Raw genomic sequence first — 21,428 nt, forward strand, 5'->3', positions numbered from 1 at the left:
ACGCTCCTCAGTCTGTAGCTCACCCAAACACTCAGTCTGTAGCTCATCCAAATACTCACTCAGTCTGTAGCTCACCCAAACAGTCCTCAGTCTGTAGCTCACCCAAACACTCACTCAGTCTGTAGCTCACCCAAACACTCAGTCTGTAGCTCACCCAAACAGTCCTCAGTCTGTAGATCACCCAAACACTCAGTCTGTAGCTCATCCAAATACTCACTCAGTCTGTAGCTCACCCAAATACTCACTCAGTCTGTAGATCACCCAAACACTCCTCAGTCTGTAGCTCACCCAAACACTCACTCAGTCTGTAGCTCACCCAAACACTCAGACTGTAGCTCACCCAAACACTCCTCAGACTGTAGCTCACCCAAACACTCACTCAGACTGTAGCTCACCCAAACACTCACTCAGACTGTAGCTCACTCAAACACTCAGACTGTAGCTCACCCAAACACTCACTCAGTCTGTAGCTCACCCAAACACTCCTCAGTCTGTAGCTCACCCAAACACTCACTCAGTCTGTAGCTCACCCAAACACTCACTCAGACTGTAGCTCACCCAAACACTCACTCAGTCTGTAGCTCACCCAAACACTCCTCAGTCTGTAGCTCACCCAAACACTCACTCAGTCTGTAGCTCACCCAAACACTCCCTCAGTCTGTAGCTCACCCAAACACTCACTCAGACTGTAGCTCACCCAAACACTCAGACTGTAGCTCACCCAAACACTCACTCAGTCTGTAGCTCACCCAAACACTCAGACTGTAGCTCACCCAAACACTCACTCAGTCTGTAGCTCACCCAAACACTCCTCAGTCTGTAGCTCACCCAAACACTCACTCAGTCTGTAGCTCACCCAAACACTCCCTCAGTCTGTAGCGCACCCAAACACTCACTCAGTCTGTAGCTCACCCAAACACTCAGACTGTAGCTCACACAAACACTCACTCAGTCTGTAGCTCACCTAAACACTCACTCAGTTTGTAGCTCACCCAAACACTCACTCAGTCTGTAGCTCACCCAAACACTCACTCAGTCTGTAGATCACCCAAACACTCCTCAGTCTGTAGCTCACCCAAACACTCACTCAGTCTGTAGCTCACCCAAACACTCACTCAGACTGTAGCTCACCCAAACACTCCTCAGTCTGTAGCTCACCCAAACACTCACTCAGTCTGTAGCTCACCCAAACACTCCTCAGTCTGTAGCTCACCCAAACACTCACTCAGTCTGTAGCTCACCCAAACACTCACTCAGACTGTAGCTCACCCAAACACTCCTCAGTCTGTAGCTCACCCAAACACTCACTCAGTCTGTAGCTCACCCAAACACTCCTCAGTCTGTAGCTCACCCAAACACTCACTCAGACTGTAGCTCACCCAAACACTCCTCAGTCTGTAGCTCACCCAAACACTCACTCAGTCTGTAGCTCACCCAAACACTCACTCAGTCTGTAGCTCACCCAAACACTCACTCAGACTGTAGCTCACCCAAACACTCCTCAGTCTGTAGCTCATCCAAACACTCACTCAGTCTGTAGCTCACCCAAACACTCAGACTGTAGCTCACCCAAACACTCAGACTGTAGCTCACCCAAACACTCACTCAGTATGTAGCTCACCCAAACACTCACTCAGTCTGTAGCTCACCCAAACACTCACTCAGTATGTAGCTCACCCAAACACTCAATCAGACTGTAGCTCACCCAAACACTCAGACTGTAGCTCACCCAAACACTCAGACTGTAGCTCACCCAAACACTCCTCAGTCTGTAGCTCACCCAAACACTCACTCAGTCTGTAGCTCACCCAAACACTCCTCAGTCTGTAGCTCACCCAAACACTCACTCAGTCTGTAGCTCACCCAAACACTCCTCAGTCTGTAGCTCACCCAAACACTCACTCAGTCTGTAGCTCACCCAAACACTCACTCAGTCTGTAGCTCACCCAAACACTCAGACTGTAGCTCACCCAAACACTCCTCAGTCTGTAGCTCACCCAGACACTCACTCAGTCTGTAGCTCACCCAAACACTCACTCAGACTGTAGCTCACCCAAACACTCAGACTGTAGCTCACCCAAACACTCACTCAGACTGTAGCTCACCCAAACACTCAGACTGTAGCTCACCCAAACAGTCAGACTGTAGCTCACCCAAACACTCCTCAGACTGTAGCTCACCCAAACACTCCTCAGTCTGTAGCTCACCCAAACACTCACTCAGTCTGTAGCTCACCCAAACACTCACTCAGTCTGTAGCTCACCCAAAAACTCACTCAGACTGTAGCTCACCCAAACACTCACTCAGTCTGTAGCTCACCCAAACACTCCCTCAGTCTGTAGCTCACCCAAACACTCACTCAGTCTGTAGCTCACCCAAACACTCCTCAGTCTGTAGCTCACACAAACACTCACTCAGTCTGTAGCTCACCCAAACACTCACTCAGTCTGTAGCTCACCCAAACAGTCAGACTGTAGCTCACCCAAACACTCAGACTGTAGCTCACCCAAACACTCCCTCAGTCTGTAGCTCACCCAAACACTCCCTCAGTCTGTAGCTCACCCAAACACTCACTCAGACTGTAGCTCACCCAAACACTCCTCAGTCTGTAGCTCACCCAAACACTCCTCAGACTGTAGCTCACCCAAACACTCCCTCAGTCTGTAGCTCACCAAAACACTCAGACTGTAGCTCACCCAAACACTCACACTGTAGCTCACCCAAACACTCAGTCTGTAGCTCACCCAAACACTCCTCAGACTGTAGCTCACCCAAACACTCAGACTGTAGCTCACCCAAACACTCACTCAGTCTGTAGCTCACCCAAACACTCACTCAGTCTGTAGCTCACCCAAACACTCCTCAGTCTGTAGCTCACCCAAACACTCCTCAGTCTGTAGCTCACCCAAACACTCAGACTGTAGCTCACCCAAACACTCCTCAGTCTGTAGCTCACCCAAACACTCCTCAGTCTGTAGCTCACCCAAACACTCCTCAGTCTGTAGCTCACCCAAACACTCAGACTGTAGCTCACCCAAACACTCAGACTGTAGCTCACCCAAACACTCCTCAGTCTGTAGCTCACCCAAACACTCCTCAGTCTGTAGCTCACCCAAACACTCACTCAGACTGTAGCTCACCCAAACACTCCTCAGTCTGTAGCTCACCCAAACACTCCTCAGTCTGTAGCTCACCCAAACACTCACTCAGACTGTAGCTCACCCAAACACTCCTCAGACTGTAGCTCACCCAAACACTCCTCAGTCTGTAGCTCACCCAAACACTCAGACTGTAGCTCACCCAAACACTCACTCAGTCTGTAGCTCACCCAAACACTCAGACTGTAGCTCACCCAAACACTCACTCAGTCTGTAGCTCACCCAAACACTCCTCAGTCTGTAGCTCACCCAAACACTCACTCAGTCTGTAGCTCACCCAAACACTCCCTCAGTCTGTAGCGCACCCAAACACTCACTCAGTCTGTAGCTCACCCAAACACTCAGACTGTAGCTCACACAAACACTCACTCAGTCTGTAGCTCACCTAAACACTCACTCAGTTTGTAGCTCACCCAAACACTCACTCAGTCTGTAGCTCACCCAAACACTCACTCAGTCTGTAGATCACCCAAACACTCCTCAGTCTGTAGCTCACCCAAACACTCACTCAGTCTGTAGCTCACCCAAACACTCACTCAGACTGTAGCTCACCCAAACACTCCTCAGTCTGTAGCTCACCCAAACACTCACTCAGTCTGTAGCTCACCCAAACACTCCTCAGTCTGTAGCTCACCCAAACACTCACTCAGTCTGTAGCTCACCCAAACACTCAGTCTGTAGCTCACCCAAACACTCAGACTGTAGCTCACCCAAACACTCACTCAGTATGTAGCTCACCCAAACACTCCTCAGTCTGTAGCTCACCCAAACACTCACTCAGTCTGTAGCTCACCCAAACACTCACTCAGACTGTAGCTCACCCAAACACTCACTCAGTCTGTAGCTCACCCAAACACTCAGACTGTAGCTCACCCAAACACTCAGACTGTAGCTCACCCAAACACTCACTCAGTATGTAGCTCACCCAAACACTCCTCAGTCTGTAGCTCATCCAAACACTCACTCAGTCTGTAGCTCACCCAAACACTCAGACTGTAGCTCACCCAAACACTCAGACTGTAGCTCACCCAAACACTCACTCAGTATGTAGCTCACCCAAACACTCACTCAGTCTGTAGCTCACCCAAACACTCAGACTGTAGCTCACCCAAACACTCAGACTGTAGCTCACCCAAACACTCCTCAGTCTGTAGCTCATCCAAACACTCACTCAGTCTGTAGCTCACCCAAACACTCAGACTGTAGCTCACCCAAACACTCAGACTGTAGCTCACCCAAACACTCACTCAGTATGTAGCTCACCCAAACACTCACTCAGTATGTAGCTCACCCAAACACTCAATCAGACTGTAGCTCACCCAAACACTCAGACTGTAGCTCACCCAAACACTCAGACTGTAGCTCACCCAAACACTCCTCAGTCTGTAGCTCACCCAAACACTCACTCAGTCTGTAGCTCACCCAAACACTCCTCAGTCTGTAGCTCACCCAAACACTCACTCAGTCTGTAGCTCACCCAAACACTCCTCAGTCTGTAGCTCACCCAAACACTCACTCAGTCTGTAGCTCACCCAAACACTCACTCAGTATGTAGCTCACCCAAACACTCAATCAGACTGTAGCTCACCCAAACACTCAGACTGTAGCTCACCCAAACACTCAGACTGTAGCTCACCCAAACACTCCTCAGTCTGTAGCTCACCCAAACACTCACTCAGTCTGTAGCTCACCCAAACACTCCTCAGTCTGTAGCTCACCCAAACACTCACTCAGTCTGTAGCTCACCCAAACACTCCTCAGTCTGTAGCTCACCCAAACACTCACTCAGTCTGTAGCTCACCCAAACACTCACTCAGTCTGTAGCTCACCCAAACACTCAGACTGTAGCTCACCCAAACACTCCTCAGTCTGTAGCTCACCCAGACACTCACTCAGTCTGTAGCTCACCCAAACACTCCCTCAGTCTGTAGCTCACCCAAACACTCACTCAGACTGTAGCTCACCCAAACACTCAGACTGTAGCTCACCCAAACACTCACTCAGACTGTAGCTCACCCAAACACTCAGACTGTAGCTCACCCAAACAGTCAGACTGTAGCTCACCCAAACACTCCTCAGACTGTAGCTCACCCAAACACTCCTCAGTCTGTAGCTCACCCAAACACTCACTCAGTCTGTAGCTCACCCAAACACTCACTCAGTCTGTAGCTCACCCAAAAACTCACTCAGACTGTAGCTCACCCAAACACTCACTCAGTCTGTAGCTCACCCAAACACTCCCTCAGTCTGTAGCTCACCCAAACACTCACTCAGTCTGTAGCTCACCCAAACACTCCTCAGTCTGTAGCTCACACAAACACTCACTCAGTCTGTAGCTCACCCAAACACTCACTCAGTCTGTAGCTCACCCAAACAGTCAGACTGTAGCTCACCCAAACACTCAGACTGTAGCTCACCCAAACACTCCCTCAGTCTGTAGCTCACCCAAACACTCCCTCAGTCTGTAGCTCACCCAAACACTCAGACTGTAGCTCACCCAAACACTCACTCAGACTGTAGCTCACCCAAACACTCCTCAGTCTGTAGCTCACCCAAACACTCCTCAGACTGTAGCTCACCCAAACACTCCCTCAGTCTGTAGCTCACCAAAACACTCAGACTGTAGCTCACCCAAACACTCACACTGTAGCTCACCCAAACACTCAGTCTGTAGCTCACCCAAACACTCACACTGTAGCTCACCCAAACACTCAGTCTGTAGCTCACCCAAACACTCCTCAGACTGTAGCTCACCCAAACACTCAGACTGTAGCTCACCCAAACACTCACTCAGTCTGTAGCTCACCCAAACACTCACTCAGTCTGTAGCTCACCCAAACACTCCTCAGTCTGTAGCTCACCCAAACACTCCTCAGTCTGTAGCTCACCCAAACACTCAGACTGTAGCTCACCCAAACACTCCTCAGTCTGTAGCTCACCCAAACACTCCACAGTCTGTAGCTCACCCAAACACTCCTCAGTCTGTAGCTCACCCAAACACTCCTCAGTCTGTAGCTCACCCAAACACTCCTCAGTCTGTAGCTCACCCAAACACTCCTCAGTCTGTAGCTCACCCAAACACTCAGACTGTAGCTCACCCAAACACTCAGACTGTAGCTCACCCAAACACTCCTCAGTCTGTAGCTCACCCAAACACTCCTCAGTCTGTAGCTCACCCAAACACTCAGACTGTAGCTCACCCAAACACTCAGACTGTAGCTCACCAAAACACTCCCTCAGTCTGTAGCTCACCCAAACACTCAGTCTGTAGCTCAACCAAACACTCCTCAGTCTGTAGCTCACCCAAACACTCCCTCAGTCTGTAGCTCACCCAAACACTCAGTCTGTACCTCACCCAAACACTCACTCAGACTGTAGCTCACCCAAACACTCCTCAGTCTGTAGCTCACCCAAACACTCACTCAGACTGTAGCTCACCCAAACACTCCTCAGACTGTAGCTCACCCAAACACTCAGACTGTAGCTCACCCAAACACTCCTCAGTCTGTAGCTCACCCAAATACTCCTCAGACTGTAGCTCACCCAAACACTCCCTCAGTCTGTAGCTCACCCAAACACTCACTCAGTCTGTAGCTCACCCAAACACTCAGACTGTAGCTCACCCAAACACTCCCTCAGTCTGTAGCTCACCCAAACACTCACTCAGTCTGTAGCTCACCCAAACACTCCTCAGTCTGTAGCTCACCCAAACACTCCTCAGTCTGTAGCTCACCCAAACACTCACTCAGTCTGTAGCTCACCCAAACACTCACTCAGACTGTAGCTCACCCAACAACTCCTCAGTCTGTAGCTCACCCAAACACTCCTCAGACTGTAGCTCACCCAAACACTCAGACTGTAGCTCACCCAAACACTCAGTCTGTAGCTCACCCAAACACTCAGTCTGTAGCTCACCCAAACACTCAGTCTGTAGCTCACCCAAACACTCCTCAGTCTGTAGCTCACCCAAACACTCACTCAGTCTGTAGCTCACCCAAACACTCACTCAGTCTGTAGCTCACCCAAACACTCAGTCTGTAGCTCACCCAAACACTCAGTCTGTAGCTCACCCAAACACTCCTCAGTCTGTAGCTCACCCAAACACTCACTCAGTCTGTAGCTCACCCAAACACTCAGTCTGTAGCTCACCCAAACACTCAGTCTGTAGCTCACCCAAACACTCAGTCTGTAGCTCACCCAAACACTCCTCAGTCTGTAGCTCACCCAAACACTCACTCAGTCTGTAGCTCACCCAAACACTCAGTCTGTAGCTCACCCAAACACTCAGTCTGTAGCTCACCCAAACACTCCTCAGTCTGTAGCTCACCCAAACACTCACTCAGTCTGTAGCTCACCCAAACACTCAGTCTGTAGCTCACCCAAACACTCAGTCTGTAGCTCACCCAAACACTCAGTCTGTAGCTCACCCAAACACTCAGACTGTAGCTCACCCAAACACTCAGACTGTAGCTCACCCAAACACTCACTCAGACTGTAGCTCACCCAAACACTCCTCAGACTGTAGCTCACCCAAACACTCCCTCAGTCTGTAGCTCACCAAAACACTCAGACTGTAGCTCACCCAAACACTCACACTGTAGCTCACCCAAACACTCAGTCTGTAGCTCACCCAAACACTCACACTGTAGCTCACCCAAACACTCAGTCTGTAGCTCACCCAAACACTCCTCAGACTGTAGCTCACCCAAACACTCAGACTGTAGCTCACCCAAACACTCACTCAGTCTGTAGCTCACCCAAACACTCACTCAGTCTGTAGCTCACCCAAACACTCCTCAGTCTGTAGCTCACCCAAACACTCCTCAGTCTGTAGCTCACCCAAACACTCAGACTGTAGCTCACCCAAACACTCCTCAGTCTGTAGCTCACCCAAACACTCCTCAGTCTGTAGCTCACCCAAACACTCCTCAGTCTGTAGCTCACCCAAACACTCCTCAGTCTGTAGCTCACCCAAACACTCCTCAGTCTGTAGCTCACCCAAACACTCCTCAGTCTGTAGCTCACCCAAACACTCCTCAGTCTGTAGCTCACCCAAACACTCAGACTGTAGCTCACCCAAACACTCAGACTGTAGCTCACCCAAACACTCCTCAGTCTGTAGCTCACCCAAACACTCCTCAGTCTGTAGCTCACCCAAACACTCAGACTGTAGCTCACCCAAACACTCAGACTGTAGCTCACCAAAACACTCCCTCAGTCTGTAGCTCACCCAAACACTCAGTCTGTAGCTCAACCAAACACTCCTCAGTCTGTAGCTCACCCAAACACTCCCTCAGTCTGTAGCTCACCCAAACACTCAGTCTGTAGCTCACCCAAACACTCACTCAGACTGTAGCTCACCCAAACACTCCTCAGTCTGTAGCTCACCCAAACACTCACTCAGACTGTAGCTCACCCAAACACTCCTCAGACTGTAGCTCACCCAAACACTCAGACTGTAGCTCACCCAAACACTCCTCAGTCTGTAGCTCACCCAAATACTCCTCAGACTGTAGCTCACCCAAACACTCCCTCAGTCTGTAGCTCACCCAAACACTCACTCAGTCTGTAGCTCACCCAAACACTCAGACTGTAGCTCACCCAAACACTCCCTCAGTCTGTAGCTCACCCAAACACTCACTCAGTCTGTAGCTCACCCAAACACTCCTCAGTCTGTAGCTCACCCAAACACTCCTCAGTCTGTAGCTCACCCAAACACTCACTCAGTCTGTAGCTCACCCAAACACTCACTCAGACTGTAGCTCACCCAACAACTCCTCAGTCTGTAGCTCACCCAAACACTCCTCAGACTGTAGCTCACCCAAACACTCAGACTGTAGCTCACCCAAACACTCAGTCTGTAGCTCACCCAAACACTCAGTCTGTAGCTCACCCAAACACTCAGTCTGTAGCTCACCCAAACACTCCTCAGTCTGTAGCTCACCCAAACACTCACTCAGTCTGTAGCTCACCCAAACACTCAGTCTGTAGCTCACCCAAACACTCAGTCTGTAGCTCACCCAAACACTCAGTCTGTAGCTCACCCAAACACTCCTCAGTCTGTAGCTCACCCAAACACTCACTCAGTCTGTAGCTCACCCAAACACTCAGTCTGTAGCTCACCCAAACACTCAGTCTGTAGCTCACCCAAACACTCCTCAGTCTGTAGCTCACCCAAACACTCACTCAGTCTGTAGCTCACCCAAACACTCAGTCTGTAGCTCACCCAAACACTCAGTCTGTAGCTCACCCAAACACTCAGTCTGTAGCTCACCCAAACACTCCTCAGTCTGTAGCTCACCCAAACACTCACTCAGTCTGTAGCTCACCCAAACACTCAGTCTGTAGCTCACCCAAACACTCAGTCTGTAGCTCACCCAAACACTCCTCAGTCTGTAGCTCACCCAAACACTCACTCAGTCTGTAGCTCACCCAAACACTCAGTCTGTAGCTCACCCAAACACTCAGTCTGTAGCTCACCCAAACACTCAGTCTGTAGCTCACCCAAACACTCAGACTGTAGCTCACCCAAACACTCAGACTGTAGCTCACCCAAACACTCAGTCTGTAGCTCCCCCAAACACTCACTCAGTCTGCAGCTCACCCAAACACTCCCTCAGACTGCAGCTCACCCAAACACTCCCTCAGACTGCAGCTCACCCAAACACTCCTCAGACTGTAGCTCACCCAAACACTCAGACTGTAGTTCACCCAAACAAACATAGTCATGGCCTTCTGAACTGAAGACACCAGACACAGCTGTACCTTGATGACAGAGGCGTCATGGCCTTCAGGGTGTTGGGGTTGCGGATCATCTTGTCCAGGGTGCTGACGATCTGGCTGAGAAGGGACCGGCATCCCCACAGACCACGGCCTGAGCAGGCACCTAGGCGCGTCATGGACCCCCGACACTACGGCCCCAATGGGGGGCCCTACCTTGAGCAGTCCGTGGGGAGGGCGCCCGGAGCGAAGCAGGGTGAGCGAATGCACCGACACCTCGACGGCTGGCCACGCAACAACGAAGCCCTCTCGGACCCCTCCAAGAGGAATGTGCCCCTCCTACAAACAGAGCCCAGTCGGCTCTATTACTTACGAGAGCCAAACGACCCGCTGAGAATATGGGGCGAATGGCGAACAGCAAGGAGATATACCGGGGCTTAGTAACTGGTTGTATTCTGTCTGCCCAGTCCCCAGGAATGCCCAGACTGCAGCTCAATTTGGAAGGAGAAAACCCTGTCCCCTCTGGTTCCCCTGGGGAGATGCAGGGAAACCCCACAGATATGCACAGCTGCCCTGCATTCCCCAATTAAAGAGCTGCAGGGAGAAAACCAACTCACAGGAGATAAAGAGGGGAGACAAAGGGGATAGAGGAGGGAGAAGCATGCACGTGGGGGTGAGAGCCGGACTTCGGCACTGTATCTATGTTTTACTGTAATTAACTGTCTGTTCTGCTGCCAGACCGAGGTCCTTTGACTGGCCCTCAGCCATGTCCAGCCTCTGCTGAACAGCCCTCAGGTCCTGAGTCACAGTGCGAATCGTCTGCTCACTCTCATTCCCGAGGGCGGCGATTTCCATCCGGCAGCCCTCTAGGCTGGCCTTCAGCCTCTCATACCCCCTTTGTCTCCCCTCTTTATCTCCTGTGAGTTGGTTTTCTCCCTCTCAGTCAAGAGAGGGATGCCACAGCACACACACACACACACACACACACACACACTCACTCACTCACTCACTCACTCACTCACTCACTCACTCACTCACTCACTCACTCACACACACACACACACACACACTTTTTTTTCATTCATTTCTGCTACATGTCTGCAGTAAATGTGCAAAATTCCTTCTCACTTCATCATCACCCATGAGACGCATTTTTATTCTTACAGTATATCTAGGAACTTATAACACAGATCTCTGCTGTTCCCATCCATTGTTTTATGATGATGTTGAAGACGAGACAGAGGAAGAGGTCTGCCAGTTCAGGTGAGGCATCTAGCAGCAGGGGACGCCATAGAGCAGCAAGCCAGACTGAGGGAGGTGACTGGAGCTCACCCAAACACTCCTCAGTCTGTAGCTCACCCAAACACTCACTCAGTCTGTAGCTCACCCAAACACTCCTCAGACTGTAGCTCACCCAAACACTCACTCAGTCTGTAGCTCACCCAAACACTCACTCAGTCTGTAGCTCACCCAAACACTCACTCAGTCTGTAGCTCACCCAAACACTCCTCAGTCTGTAGCTCACCCAAACACTCCTCAGTCTGTAGCTCACCCAAACACTCCTCAGTCTGTAGCTCACCCAAACACTCAGTCTGTAGCTCACCCAAACACTCAGACTGTAGCTCACCCAAACACTCACTCAGTCTGTAGCTCACCCAAACACTCAGACTGTAGCTCACCCAAACACTCAGACTGTAGCTCACTCAAACACTCCCTCAGTCTGTAGCTCACCCAAACACTCCCTCAGTCTGTAGCTCACCCAAACACTCAGTCTGTAGCTCACCTAAACACTCACTCAGTCTGTAGCTCACCTAAACACTCACTCAGTCTGTAGCTCACCCAAACACTCCTCAGTCTGTAGCTCACCCAAACACTCCTCAGTCTGTAGCTCACCCAAACACTCACTCAGTCTGTAGCTCACCCAAACACTCCCTCAGTCTGTAGCTCACCCAAACACTCCCTCAGTCTGTAGCTCACCCAAACACTCACTCAGTCTGTAGCTCACCCAAACACTCAGACTGTAGCTCACCCAAACACTCACTCAGTCTGTAGCTCACCCAAACACTCACTCAGTCTGTAGCTCACCCAAACACTCCCTCAGTCTGTAGCTCACCCAAACACTCAGTCTGTAGCTCACCTAAACACTCACTCAGTCTGTAGCTCACCCAAACACTCACTCAGACTGTAGCTCACCCAAACACTCCTCAGACTGTAGCTCACCCAAACACTCAGACTGTAGCTCACCCAAACACTCCTCAGACTGTAGCTCACCCAAACACTCCTCAGACTGTAGCTCACCCAAACACTCAGTCTGTAGCTCACCCAAACACTCACTCAGTCTGTAGCTCACCCAAACACTCCTCAGTCTGTAGCTCACCCAAACACTCCTCAGTCTGTAGCTCACCCAAACACTCAGTCTGTAGCTCACCCAAACACTCAGACTGTAGCTCACCCAAACACTCCTCAGTCTGTAGATCACCCAAACACTCCTCAGTCTGTAGCTCACCCAAACACTCACTCAGTCTGTAGCTCACCCAAACACTCCTCAGACTGTAGCTCACCCAAACACTCACTCAGTCTGTAGCTCACCCAAACACTCCCTCAGTCTGTAGCTCACCCAAACACTCCCTCAGTCTGTAGCTCACCCAAACACTCACTCAGTCTGTAGCTCACCCAAACACTCAGTCTGTAGCTCACCCAAACACTCACTCAGTTTGTAGCTCACCCAAACACTCACTCAGACTGTAGCTCACCCAAACACTCCTCAGTCTGTAGCTCACCCAAACACTCACTCAGACTGTAGCTCACCCAAACACTCCTCAGTCTGTAGCTCACCCAAACACTCCTCAGACTGTAGCTCACCCAAACACTCCTCAGACTGTAGCTCACCCAAACACTCAGACTGTAGCTCACCCAAACACTCAGTCTGTAGCTCACCCAAACACTCCCTCAGTCTGTAGCTCACCCAAACACTCAGACTGTAGCTCACCCAAACACTCACTCAGACTGTAGCTCACCCAAACACTCAGACTGTAGCTCACCCAAACAAACATAGTCATGGCCTTCTGAACTGAAGACACCAGACACAGCTGTACCTTGATGACAGAGGTGTCATGGCCTTCAGGGTGTTGGGGTTGCGGATCATCTTGTCCAGGGTGCTGACGATCTGGCTGAACTTGGGCCGGTTGTTGCGTTCCTTCTGCCAACAGTCCAGCATGAGCTGGTGCAGCGCGCTGGGGCAGTCCATAGGGGGCGGTAACCTGTAGTCCTGCTCTATGGCATTGATCACCTATAGGGCAATTGGCCCAAATGTATACAAACTGGTATCAGAGAGGACCATCATGAATAACAGTGGTACATTCAGCCTTCACAAATCATGGAAAACCTGGCCTAAATAGTTTTTGTCTTATAGTCGTTCAAGCTAAGTCTCAGCAATATGATGTAGCCATCCCGTGTGAAGCAAGACAATTCACTCAGCAGCCATTTTGTCACACAGCTATCGTGTTGCACTGCCGCCATGCCAAGTGAAACCTCGTGCTTGGGTGAGTCTGAAACATCTCTGAAGTCATCCAACTTGCAGCGGTCGTCATAACATCATATCGCTGAGTTTAAATCACTGTATCCCTGTACTCACGTCCTGATTGCTCATGTCCCAGTACGGCCTCTCTCCGTAGGACATGACCTCCCACATGACGATGCCGTAGCTCCACCCGTCACTGGAGCAGGTGAACTTCCTGTATTGGATAGCTTCCGGGGCGGTCCATCGGATAGGGATCTTCCCACCCTGTGGATATATATTTAGACCCAAGACTGTATCGTCCTATCCCAAATGGGACTAAAGCCCCTACCCCTTATGCACTTGTACACTCTTAGAAAAAAAGGTTCTAGTTAGTACCCAAACATGTATCTTCATGTGTCCCTGTAGGGGAACCCCCTTTTAAGAGCCATTTGGGGTTTCATGTAGAAGCCTTTTTGGGTTCTTCAAAGGTTTCCACTACAGAGACAAAATGAAGAACCCTTTTTTTCTGAATAGGTTACATACATCAGAAGGGGTTGGATAGGTACCAACCACCTGGTCACAGCTCAACCTTTGTCTGAATATTCCCTTCCCCCATTACCTCTTTCTTGTTTAATGGATTTTAAACAGGAAAGAGGCACTCACCAGTGCCACACTCACCAGAGCACTGGTGTAGGTGGGGTCTGAAGAGTCATCCTCCAGGAAGCGTGACAGGCCGAAGTCAGAGACCTTACACACCAGGTTGCTGTTGACCAGGATGTTGCGTGCGGCCAGGTCTCGGTGGACGTAGTTCATGTCCGTCAGGTATTTCATGCCCGCCGCGATGCCACGCAGCATGCCCACCAGCTGGATCACCGTGAACTGACCATCGTTTTGCTACAAATAACAATTCATACACAGTTTCTATATGATACAAATGTTTGTACTGCATTTTCTAAATCATGATAAAAAAAGGAAGTGCAGCTTCCAGGCATTTGAATGTATCGTCGAACCAATGTTTTGTTCCAAAACATTCATAAGGGTTTAAAGTACTGTAATCATTTTATATTTTATTTTATTTAATGAAATGTCATGTTTTTTTCATTTTATTGGACATATATAGTGAAGACAGACAGGAAAGCAAGGAGAAGAAGGGAGAGAGGGCATGGGCCGGATTCGAAACCCATGCTGACATGGGCATGTGTGTACTGAAGACCGCGGTGATAGACCACAGGACCACCCCAGTCCACCATTTCATATTGTATCGATGTATCTTTTATTTAAATCAGAGAGAAAAAAAAGAAAAAAGGACATATTCTAAAAATGATCATATCAGCTCCTCTATCATTACTGGGTTTCCTCATCTGGGTCTGGGAGCTTCCCTGATCAAGCTCATCCATCTGCACACATCACACACCTGTGAACCTGGAGGGGGTACCCACCACAGCCAATCAGAAACAAGAAAGCCCCTACATGTAGATGCTGAACTACTGTCCTTGAAGCCATGGTGAGGTAGTAGGAGGAGGATGTAAACGGTCACGTGAAAAAGCAGAAACCCTAAAGGACATCTTAACACTAGAACAAACTCTTAACACTAGAACAACCCTGCCTATTGTACCTACTATAAGAGCTGCCTCGGGGGTCAAATGACCATAGTCTTTACAATGGAAATCTGCTACTTACACACAACGACCACTAGTTGGTGCGTCTTGTAAATTAGCCTGCTTCCTACACAGAAAAACTGCAAAATAGCTTTATACTAGCTTATCCTGATGTGATTTTGAAAATGTAAGGATACTGGGTGGTAGAACGCACATATCTAGGAAAAGTCATGAAAGGAGGGTCTTGAAATTTGATCGAGTGCAAAGATATAACAAATAATTTACTCACACCCACCCATGGCTGTTCTAGTGTTAAATGACCTGCATGGATGCTTATGACTCATTTACAAGCATGTCGTACTAAAAAGCAAGACGTAACGAGGACATGTTCTGGTGACCTTTATGTAACATAAATATACTAATGAATGATTTCAGAAACATCTATATGCAGGAAGGCCTTATGAAGGACTCATGAATGCTTCATAAAGCTGCAGTTTGTTAGAAGTGAATTTATCAGATACTATACGCTCTATCTATTAGCTCAATAGCAGGGCTAATACACAAATAGCATCAGTGTGTTTTCATATTCAAACTGTGTATGTTGTGTTACTGTTGTGTTTTGAACTTTAATTAGGTAACTTGTTTGTTTTAAGTGTTTTCTGGATCCCGGGACTTCCTGGAAAAAAAGTGTTGTTACATGCTACTAGTTACTAGAGTGGACTATCCTGGTTAAAATAAACAGAATTAATAATAATAATAATAATACATTAGACTTATATAGCGCTTTCCTAGACACTCAAAGATGCTTTACAAACTGAAGAGATCGAGTAGTAATAATAAAAAGAAACAAAAAATAAATCAAAGAAAATATAGGGGCCTAATGAAGGTAGTGCTGGGGACACATGGGAAGGGGGGGGGGGAGAGGGTTAACTGGTGAAGGCAAGCTTGAAGAGGTGGGTTTTGAGGGCCTGTTTAAAATGTTGGGAGGGCGTTGGCCTGTCTGATGTGGTTGGGGAGGGCGTTCCAGAGGGACGGGGGCTGCGGTTGAAAAGGCCCTATCACCCCAGGTCCGGGGCTTGGTGAATTAAGAAAGCAGTTCTATGACTGTCCTCTTACCCTGAGGAAGGCGTCCAGCGAGCCGTTCTCCATGAACTCAGTGATGATCATGATGGGGCTGCTCTTGGTCACCACGCCCTCCAGGCGGATGATGTTGGGGTGGTCGAACTGGCCCATGATGGAAGCCTCGGACAGGAAGTCCCGCCTCTGCCGCTCCGTGTAACCCGACTTCAGTGTCTTGATGGCCACCAGCATCTCTCTCTTCCCGGGCAGACGCAGGTTCCCACTGCACACCTCCCCAAACTCTCCTGGGTGGCGGCGAGAGGTCGTGTGAACAACATTGGGATTGATTCATTACCGGAGCATTATGACCCCAAAAGTCCATTCATTCTAGGAAAAGAATTGCCACACACACACACACACACACACAACTACCTCTTCATTCATTCATTAGGTTGATATTTCCTACCATTGAATACCTTACATCTAATACACTATATCTCACACAAAGTTACGATTGGAATAAATAATGTACAGTAGGTCAGTGGCAGACTTCAAGTACAGTAGGTCTTAAAAAAAAAAAAAAAAACTTGGCATTTTACCTGCGCCAATGACTTGCTCAATCTTCACACAGGAGGTATCTATCTCTTTGGCAAACTCCCTGACGGCCTCGTTGGGGTCTTCGTACGTGAACGGGTCGATATAGATCTTCATTCCTGGAGACACTTGGGAGGAGAACCAAAAGCAATACACATAAATTAGAATTGACCATTTAGCAGATGCTTTTAATCCAAAGGGATTTACAATTACAGGCACATGCCGCCTGGAGTCATTTAGGGCTAAGTGCCTTACTCAAGGGCCCACTAGTGGTGGTGTTCCCAGGTGGGATTTGAAGTCATGAACCTTCTGATCACCAATCCAACTCACTATCCACTAGACCACCACTACCACTTACAGAAAGCAAGCAGTGTAACGTTCTAACAATCAGACCTCATGACATGACACGGATGAGAAGACTGCCAGAATTCCAAAGGAGAACATTAGCTTCATTAGTTAGTTTGTTCCTCCTCCGTCCATTCATCCAGCCAATTTATTCATCCATGTGTTCAGAGATGAGGACCCTATCAGAGACTATGAACTATTTAAATAATAATGCAGGCACCTTCATGTATGGCACCATATTTAAATTAGTTCAATGCTAAAACAGGTGGTGTTTTATTCCGGAACAATAATGCAACACTAATAATAATAATTAATTGTATTTATAAAACGCTTTTCCGGGGCTCAAAGACGCTGACAATATGGGAAAAACTGAAAACACAGAAACAACAAGCAACAGATAACATGAGCACATAGAACACAGAGTTAACGAACAGGGAACAGTTAACACAGCAATGTCCGGGGGGGGGGGTGGCAGGGTTAAGGGAGATGGTTAGGGGTAGGGGAGGTTGTATGCATGGGAGAACAGGCAGGTTTTGAGGTGGGATTTAAAAGTGGAGAGTGAGTCTCTGAGTGGTTGGGGGAGAGAGTTTGAGAGGCGGGGTGCAGCTCGTGAAAAGGCACGGTCTCCAAAGCCATTGAGTTTTGAGGGTGGGACAGTGAGGGGAACAGTGGATGAGGATGGGAGGGTAACACTGGGAAGTGGGAACGGTGCCATCTGTATAGAGACAACCACATGATCTAGCTCTCCCCTAAAAACTGTGATTTATAAAGGCCAGTAAAACATAAAGAGCAGTTTGATAAACAGACTGAAAGCATGTTACTCACTGTGGCCACTGGTGTAGTGCTGGAGCTTGTCTGTGTAGTCCGACTCTGTTCTGTCTGTGCTCCTTCTGTTGTGAGAAACACAAAGAACAAGATAGCCTGGTTACACAAAGCACAGATATCCTAATGAAGTACCTAAGGAAGTCTTGACCACCTGACCACCTGTTATATTATCAACATATTCGAAGCTTATCCTCAAGACAGCACTGCATGTGCTTCCACACTCCAGACAGATAGCAGCAGATGTTTACACAATGTTTTTACATGAAATATGCTTATGGAGGCTGGTGACTTCCAGAATTGAGGAGGCCAATTTTTTTTCCGCTTGCTCGCTTCACTCGCGATGGAATGTTCCCTGTTCTTCTTATCTGTCTTTGTTAAAAATTATTCATTTGTGTTTGGCGGTACTGAAGGGATTGGGACACTCTCAGGATGGTGGATGAAGCAGCTTTTATTGCCTGCACAATGGGTCATCAAATAAACAAAACAATTGGCATGAATCTCTGGTCCGCCTGCAGCAGCTATTGTCCCTTCTGCTCAGGCTCACAACATTCACCACAACATACTACATACAATCAATGACATGTCAAAAGCACTCACACACTATGTCAATCAGACACACAATATACAATTCAGAACAATACTTCATCCATTTCTAATATTTATCCTGCAGAACAGCACTCATACACGCGTGTGGTGGAAAAAGGTACTACACGTGGAATGCAACATGACGTTACTGACTAGCCATGCCCTAGCTCGCGAATGCTAGCAACACCACGAGTGGACTCTTACAAAATGCACCAAAACATAGAACTCAAACAACATATGTAATAAGTTACCTGCACAATGGGTCATGGTCCGCCTGCAGCAGCTATTGTCCCTTCTGCTCAGGCTCACAACATTCACCACAACATACTACATACAATTATTAATTATTAATATTAAAAATAAAACTGTTCAATAAATCCTAAATGTTGTCTACCTATTCGATGTATAAATCGCGCCAGAATCTCGCCGACTTCCGAGGTCATTTTAAACAAAAGTATTTGGCCAAATGAGCTATTATTTTCAGGGATAATAGCCATGGGTGTTCTAGCGTGTCCTGCACTGAAGTGACTGGCGAATTCTCAAAATGGCTTCATGTGATTGGACGAACAAAATGTCAATCTTTCAGCCCTGGACTCAATGCATGGTGAGGCCAGGCCTCCTGTGCCCACCCATTTTCAGTGATTTGGCCAATCACATATTGCCATGAAAAAAATTGCATTACATTGACTTCTATGAGAAACCACTTTCCGACAGGAGGCCTGGCCTTTCCGACAGGAGGCCTGGCCTCCTTCAATAGAAACGGATAGGGATTCTGCTTTACAATTGCAATATTGGGTTTTAGCCATGGAAAAATTCAGATTTATGAACAAAACGGAAATAATATTAATATAATATAATATGTTAAATAAATAAATAAATGTGCCCTGCGGTGGTGTAGCGGTCTAAGCACTAGCCACTAGCCCACTAGTGCAAGCTGCCCACCGGGGACTGGGATCGAATCCCAGCTCGCCAGACCCGGATACGGCCGGGGCACACACAGGGAGCGGCATATTGAGCGGCCGCTCCCGAGGGCGGTATAGGAATATTTCCGGACAAGGATCCGTCGCGCAACAGCGCCCCCGGGGTGCCGGAATAACGGTGCTGGGCTCGAGGAGCCAGTCAGCTAGTATGCCTGGCGGCCTCCTCTGGGGCTGCCGGCCACGGGGTCGTGCGGCGGATCCTACGCAATAGGCAGGGGATAATTGGATGCTAGGTTGGGTTCAATTGGATACCAAATTGGGTGAAAAAGGGATAAAATCTGAAAAAAAATAAATAAATAAATAAATAAATATAATTATTGCTTTTTAAAATCTCTCTCTCTTCTCTCAAATTATTGGGGAGGCCAGGCCTCCTCCACCTCTATGGAGGAGCCTCCACTGCTGTACGGTCGGAATCCACCTATGATTATTTTTAAAAGTTTATAAGAGACAATTTCTTCAGGCCTGTAATCATATTTACAATCCTTCTGAATGATGTTCTTATAATTCTGTGTGGGAAGCACTATCATTATGCACTGGGCTGTTCTCTGGGTCCTGATACTTCGTGGTAAATACCGCATCAATATGAGCTTTATATTAAATCACACCAGTTTGAATACATCATTTAGTATGTTATTACATAGCATGGCTAGCTACACACACACTTTTGTGTTATTCATTTTCAGTAGCTGAAATAGCAGTGTATATAGCTGTCAATCAAATCAGAGAAAGATACTGTAGGTAGCAGTGAGTGCCTGCCCTTTTCCAACCCATTCTGGGATTATAGAAAAAGAAAATGCCTACTAAAGAGCTGGAGTTTCTACACTATTATCCTATGTCATTCTGTCCAAATGACTATTCCTCAGTATGGATGAGGTGTAGTATGTAGGATGTTGAAATGTGTTGCTCACTACATACAGGTTCTTTTATACAGTAGGCTCTCTAAGTAGTATTTATGTACCGTATTTTCCGGACTATAAGTCACACTTTTTTTCATAGTTTGGCTGGTCCTGCGACTTATAGTATATATCATTTCATACAGACTGACATGAACCAAGGAGTAAACATTACCGTCTACAGCCGCGAGAGGGCGCTCTGGGCTTGTGACAACTATATGCTGCTCCTGTACCACTGAAGAAATGAACTGAAACATTAACAGGAGCTTGGTGAACTTGCTTACCGGTAACTTGCTTGTTGGACTCGCTGGCTTGTTATGTTAATTTAGCCTATTCAGCCTCCAGGTATGTTCTTTATGCTATTGTGTAGCTGAATAACTGTTAATGTGTTACGTTAACATACCGGACACCTATTCAGCCTGTTGTTCTGTGTGCTATTGTGTAGTTGAAAAACTTGCCTTTCAAGATTAAATGTCTGTTATTGGTCTTGGATTTTGTGAAATTCATTTCTAAATAAATGCGACTTATAGTCCAGTGCGACTTATATATGTTTTTTTCCTCTTCATGACACATTTTTTTGACTGAGCGACTTATACTCCGGAGCGGCTTATAGTCCGGAAAATACGGTAGTATGGTTAGTATGACATAAGATTAGTAAACAGCAGGCAGTATGAGCGTTCAGACTTAACCACTGAGGTTGTTTGTTTTAGGCCCACATAACAGAGGGACATGTTTGGCTCACCGATTGCAGACGATAACCAATACCACGATGGCGATGATGAAGACCAGGCCTGCAGCAGAGGAGCCGATGATGAGGGGCAGCTTCTCCTGTATGCTGGACTTATACTCCTCTGCAAAGACAACCAGAAGGCACTCCTTCATCCCATTCTCTTCTACACACATTCTAGAGGCTTCTTAACCGTCAGTCTCTACATTCTTGAGGCTTCTTAACCGTCAGTCTCTACATAGAGGCTTCTTAACCGTCAGTCTCTACATTCTAGAGGCTTCTTAACCGTCAGTCTCTACATTCTAGACTAGAGCATCGTTTCTCAACGGGGGCGGTACCGCAACAACACCGGGGGGCGCTGGAACAAGCATTTTTTAAAGGGGGGCGTTGAGGTGTTCTTGGGGGGCGTTCGTTCACGCATAAAGTATTTTTCTCATGAAAAACA

The 21,428-nt window shown here is 48.1% G+C and overlaps 1 protein-coding gene across 1 annotated transcript in view; it reads right to left on the reverse strand.

Moving 5' to 3' along the window:
- Window positions 1-21,428, reverse strand: part of ephb2a (eph receptor B2a) — a gene marked incomplete at its 3' end in the record, with an annotated part of 174,875 nt that overhangs the window by 41,178 nt on the left and 112,269 nt on the right. Inside the window, exons 8-14 of the mRNA XM_080533873.1 lie at window positions 20,999-21,107; window positions 17,799-17,863; window positions 16,634-16,756; window positions 16,092-16,339; window positions 14,056-14,271; window positions 13,513-13,662; window positions 12,974-13,167 (exon numbers count right to left, since the gene is read on the reverse strand). Of these exons, the coding sequence (XP_080389999.1) occupies window positions 12,974-13,167; window positions 13,513-13,662; window positions 14,056-14,271; window positions 16,092-16,339; window positions 16,634-16,756; window positions 17,799-17,863; window positions 20,999-21,107 (1,105 nt within the window). The remainder of the gene's footprint in view (window positions 1-12,973; window positions 13,168-13,512; window positions 13,663-14,055; window positions 14,272-16,091; window positions 16,340-16,633; window positions 16,757-17,798; window positions 17,864-20,998; window positions 21,108-21,428) is intronic.

Source organism: Nansenia antarctica, assembly GCF_963989245.1.
Source record: "Nansenia antarctica genome assembly, chromosome: 6".
Taxonomy (NCBI): Eukaryota; Metazoa; Chordata; class Actinopteri; order Argentiniformes; family Microstomatidae; genus Nansenia; species Nansenia antarctica.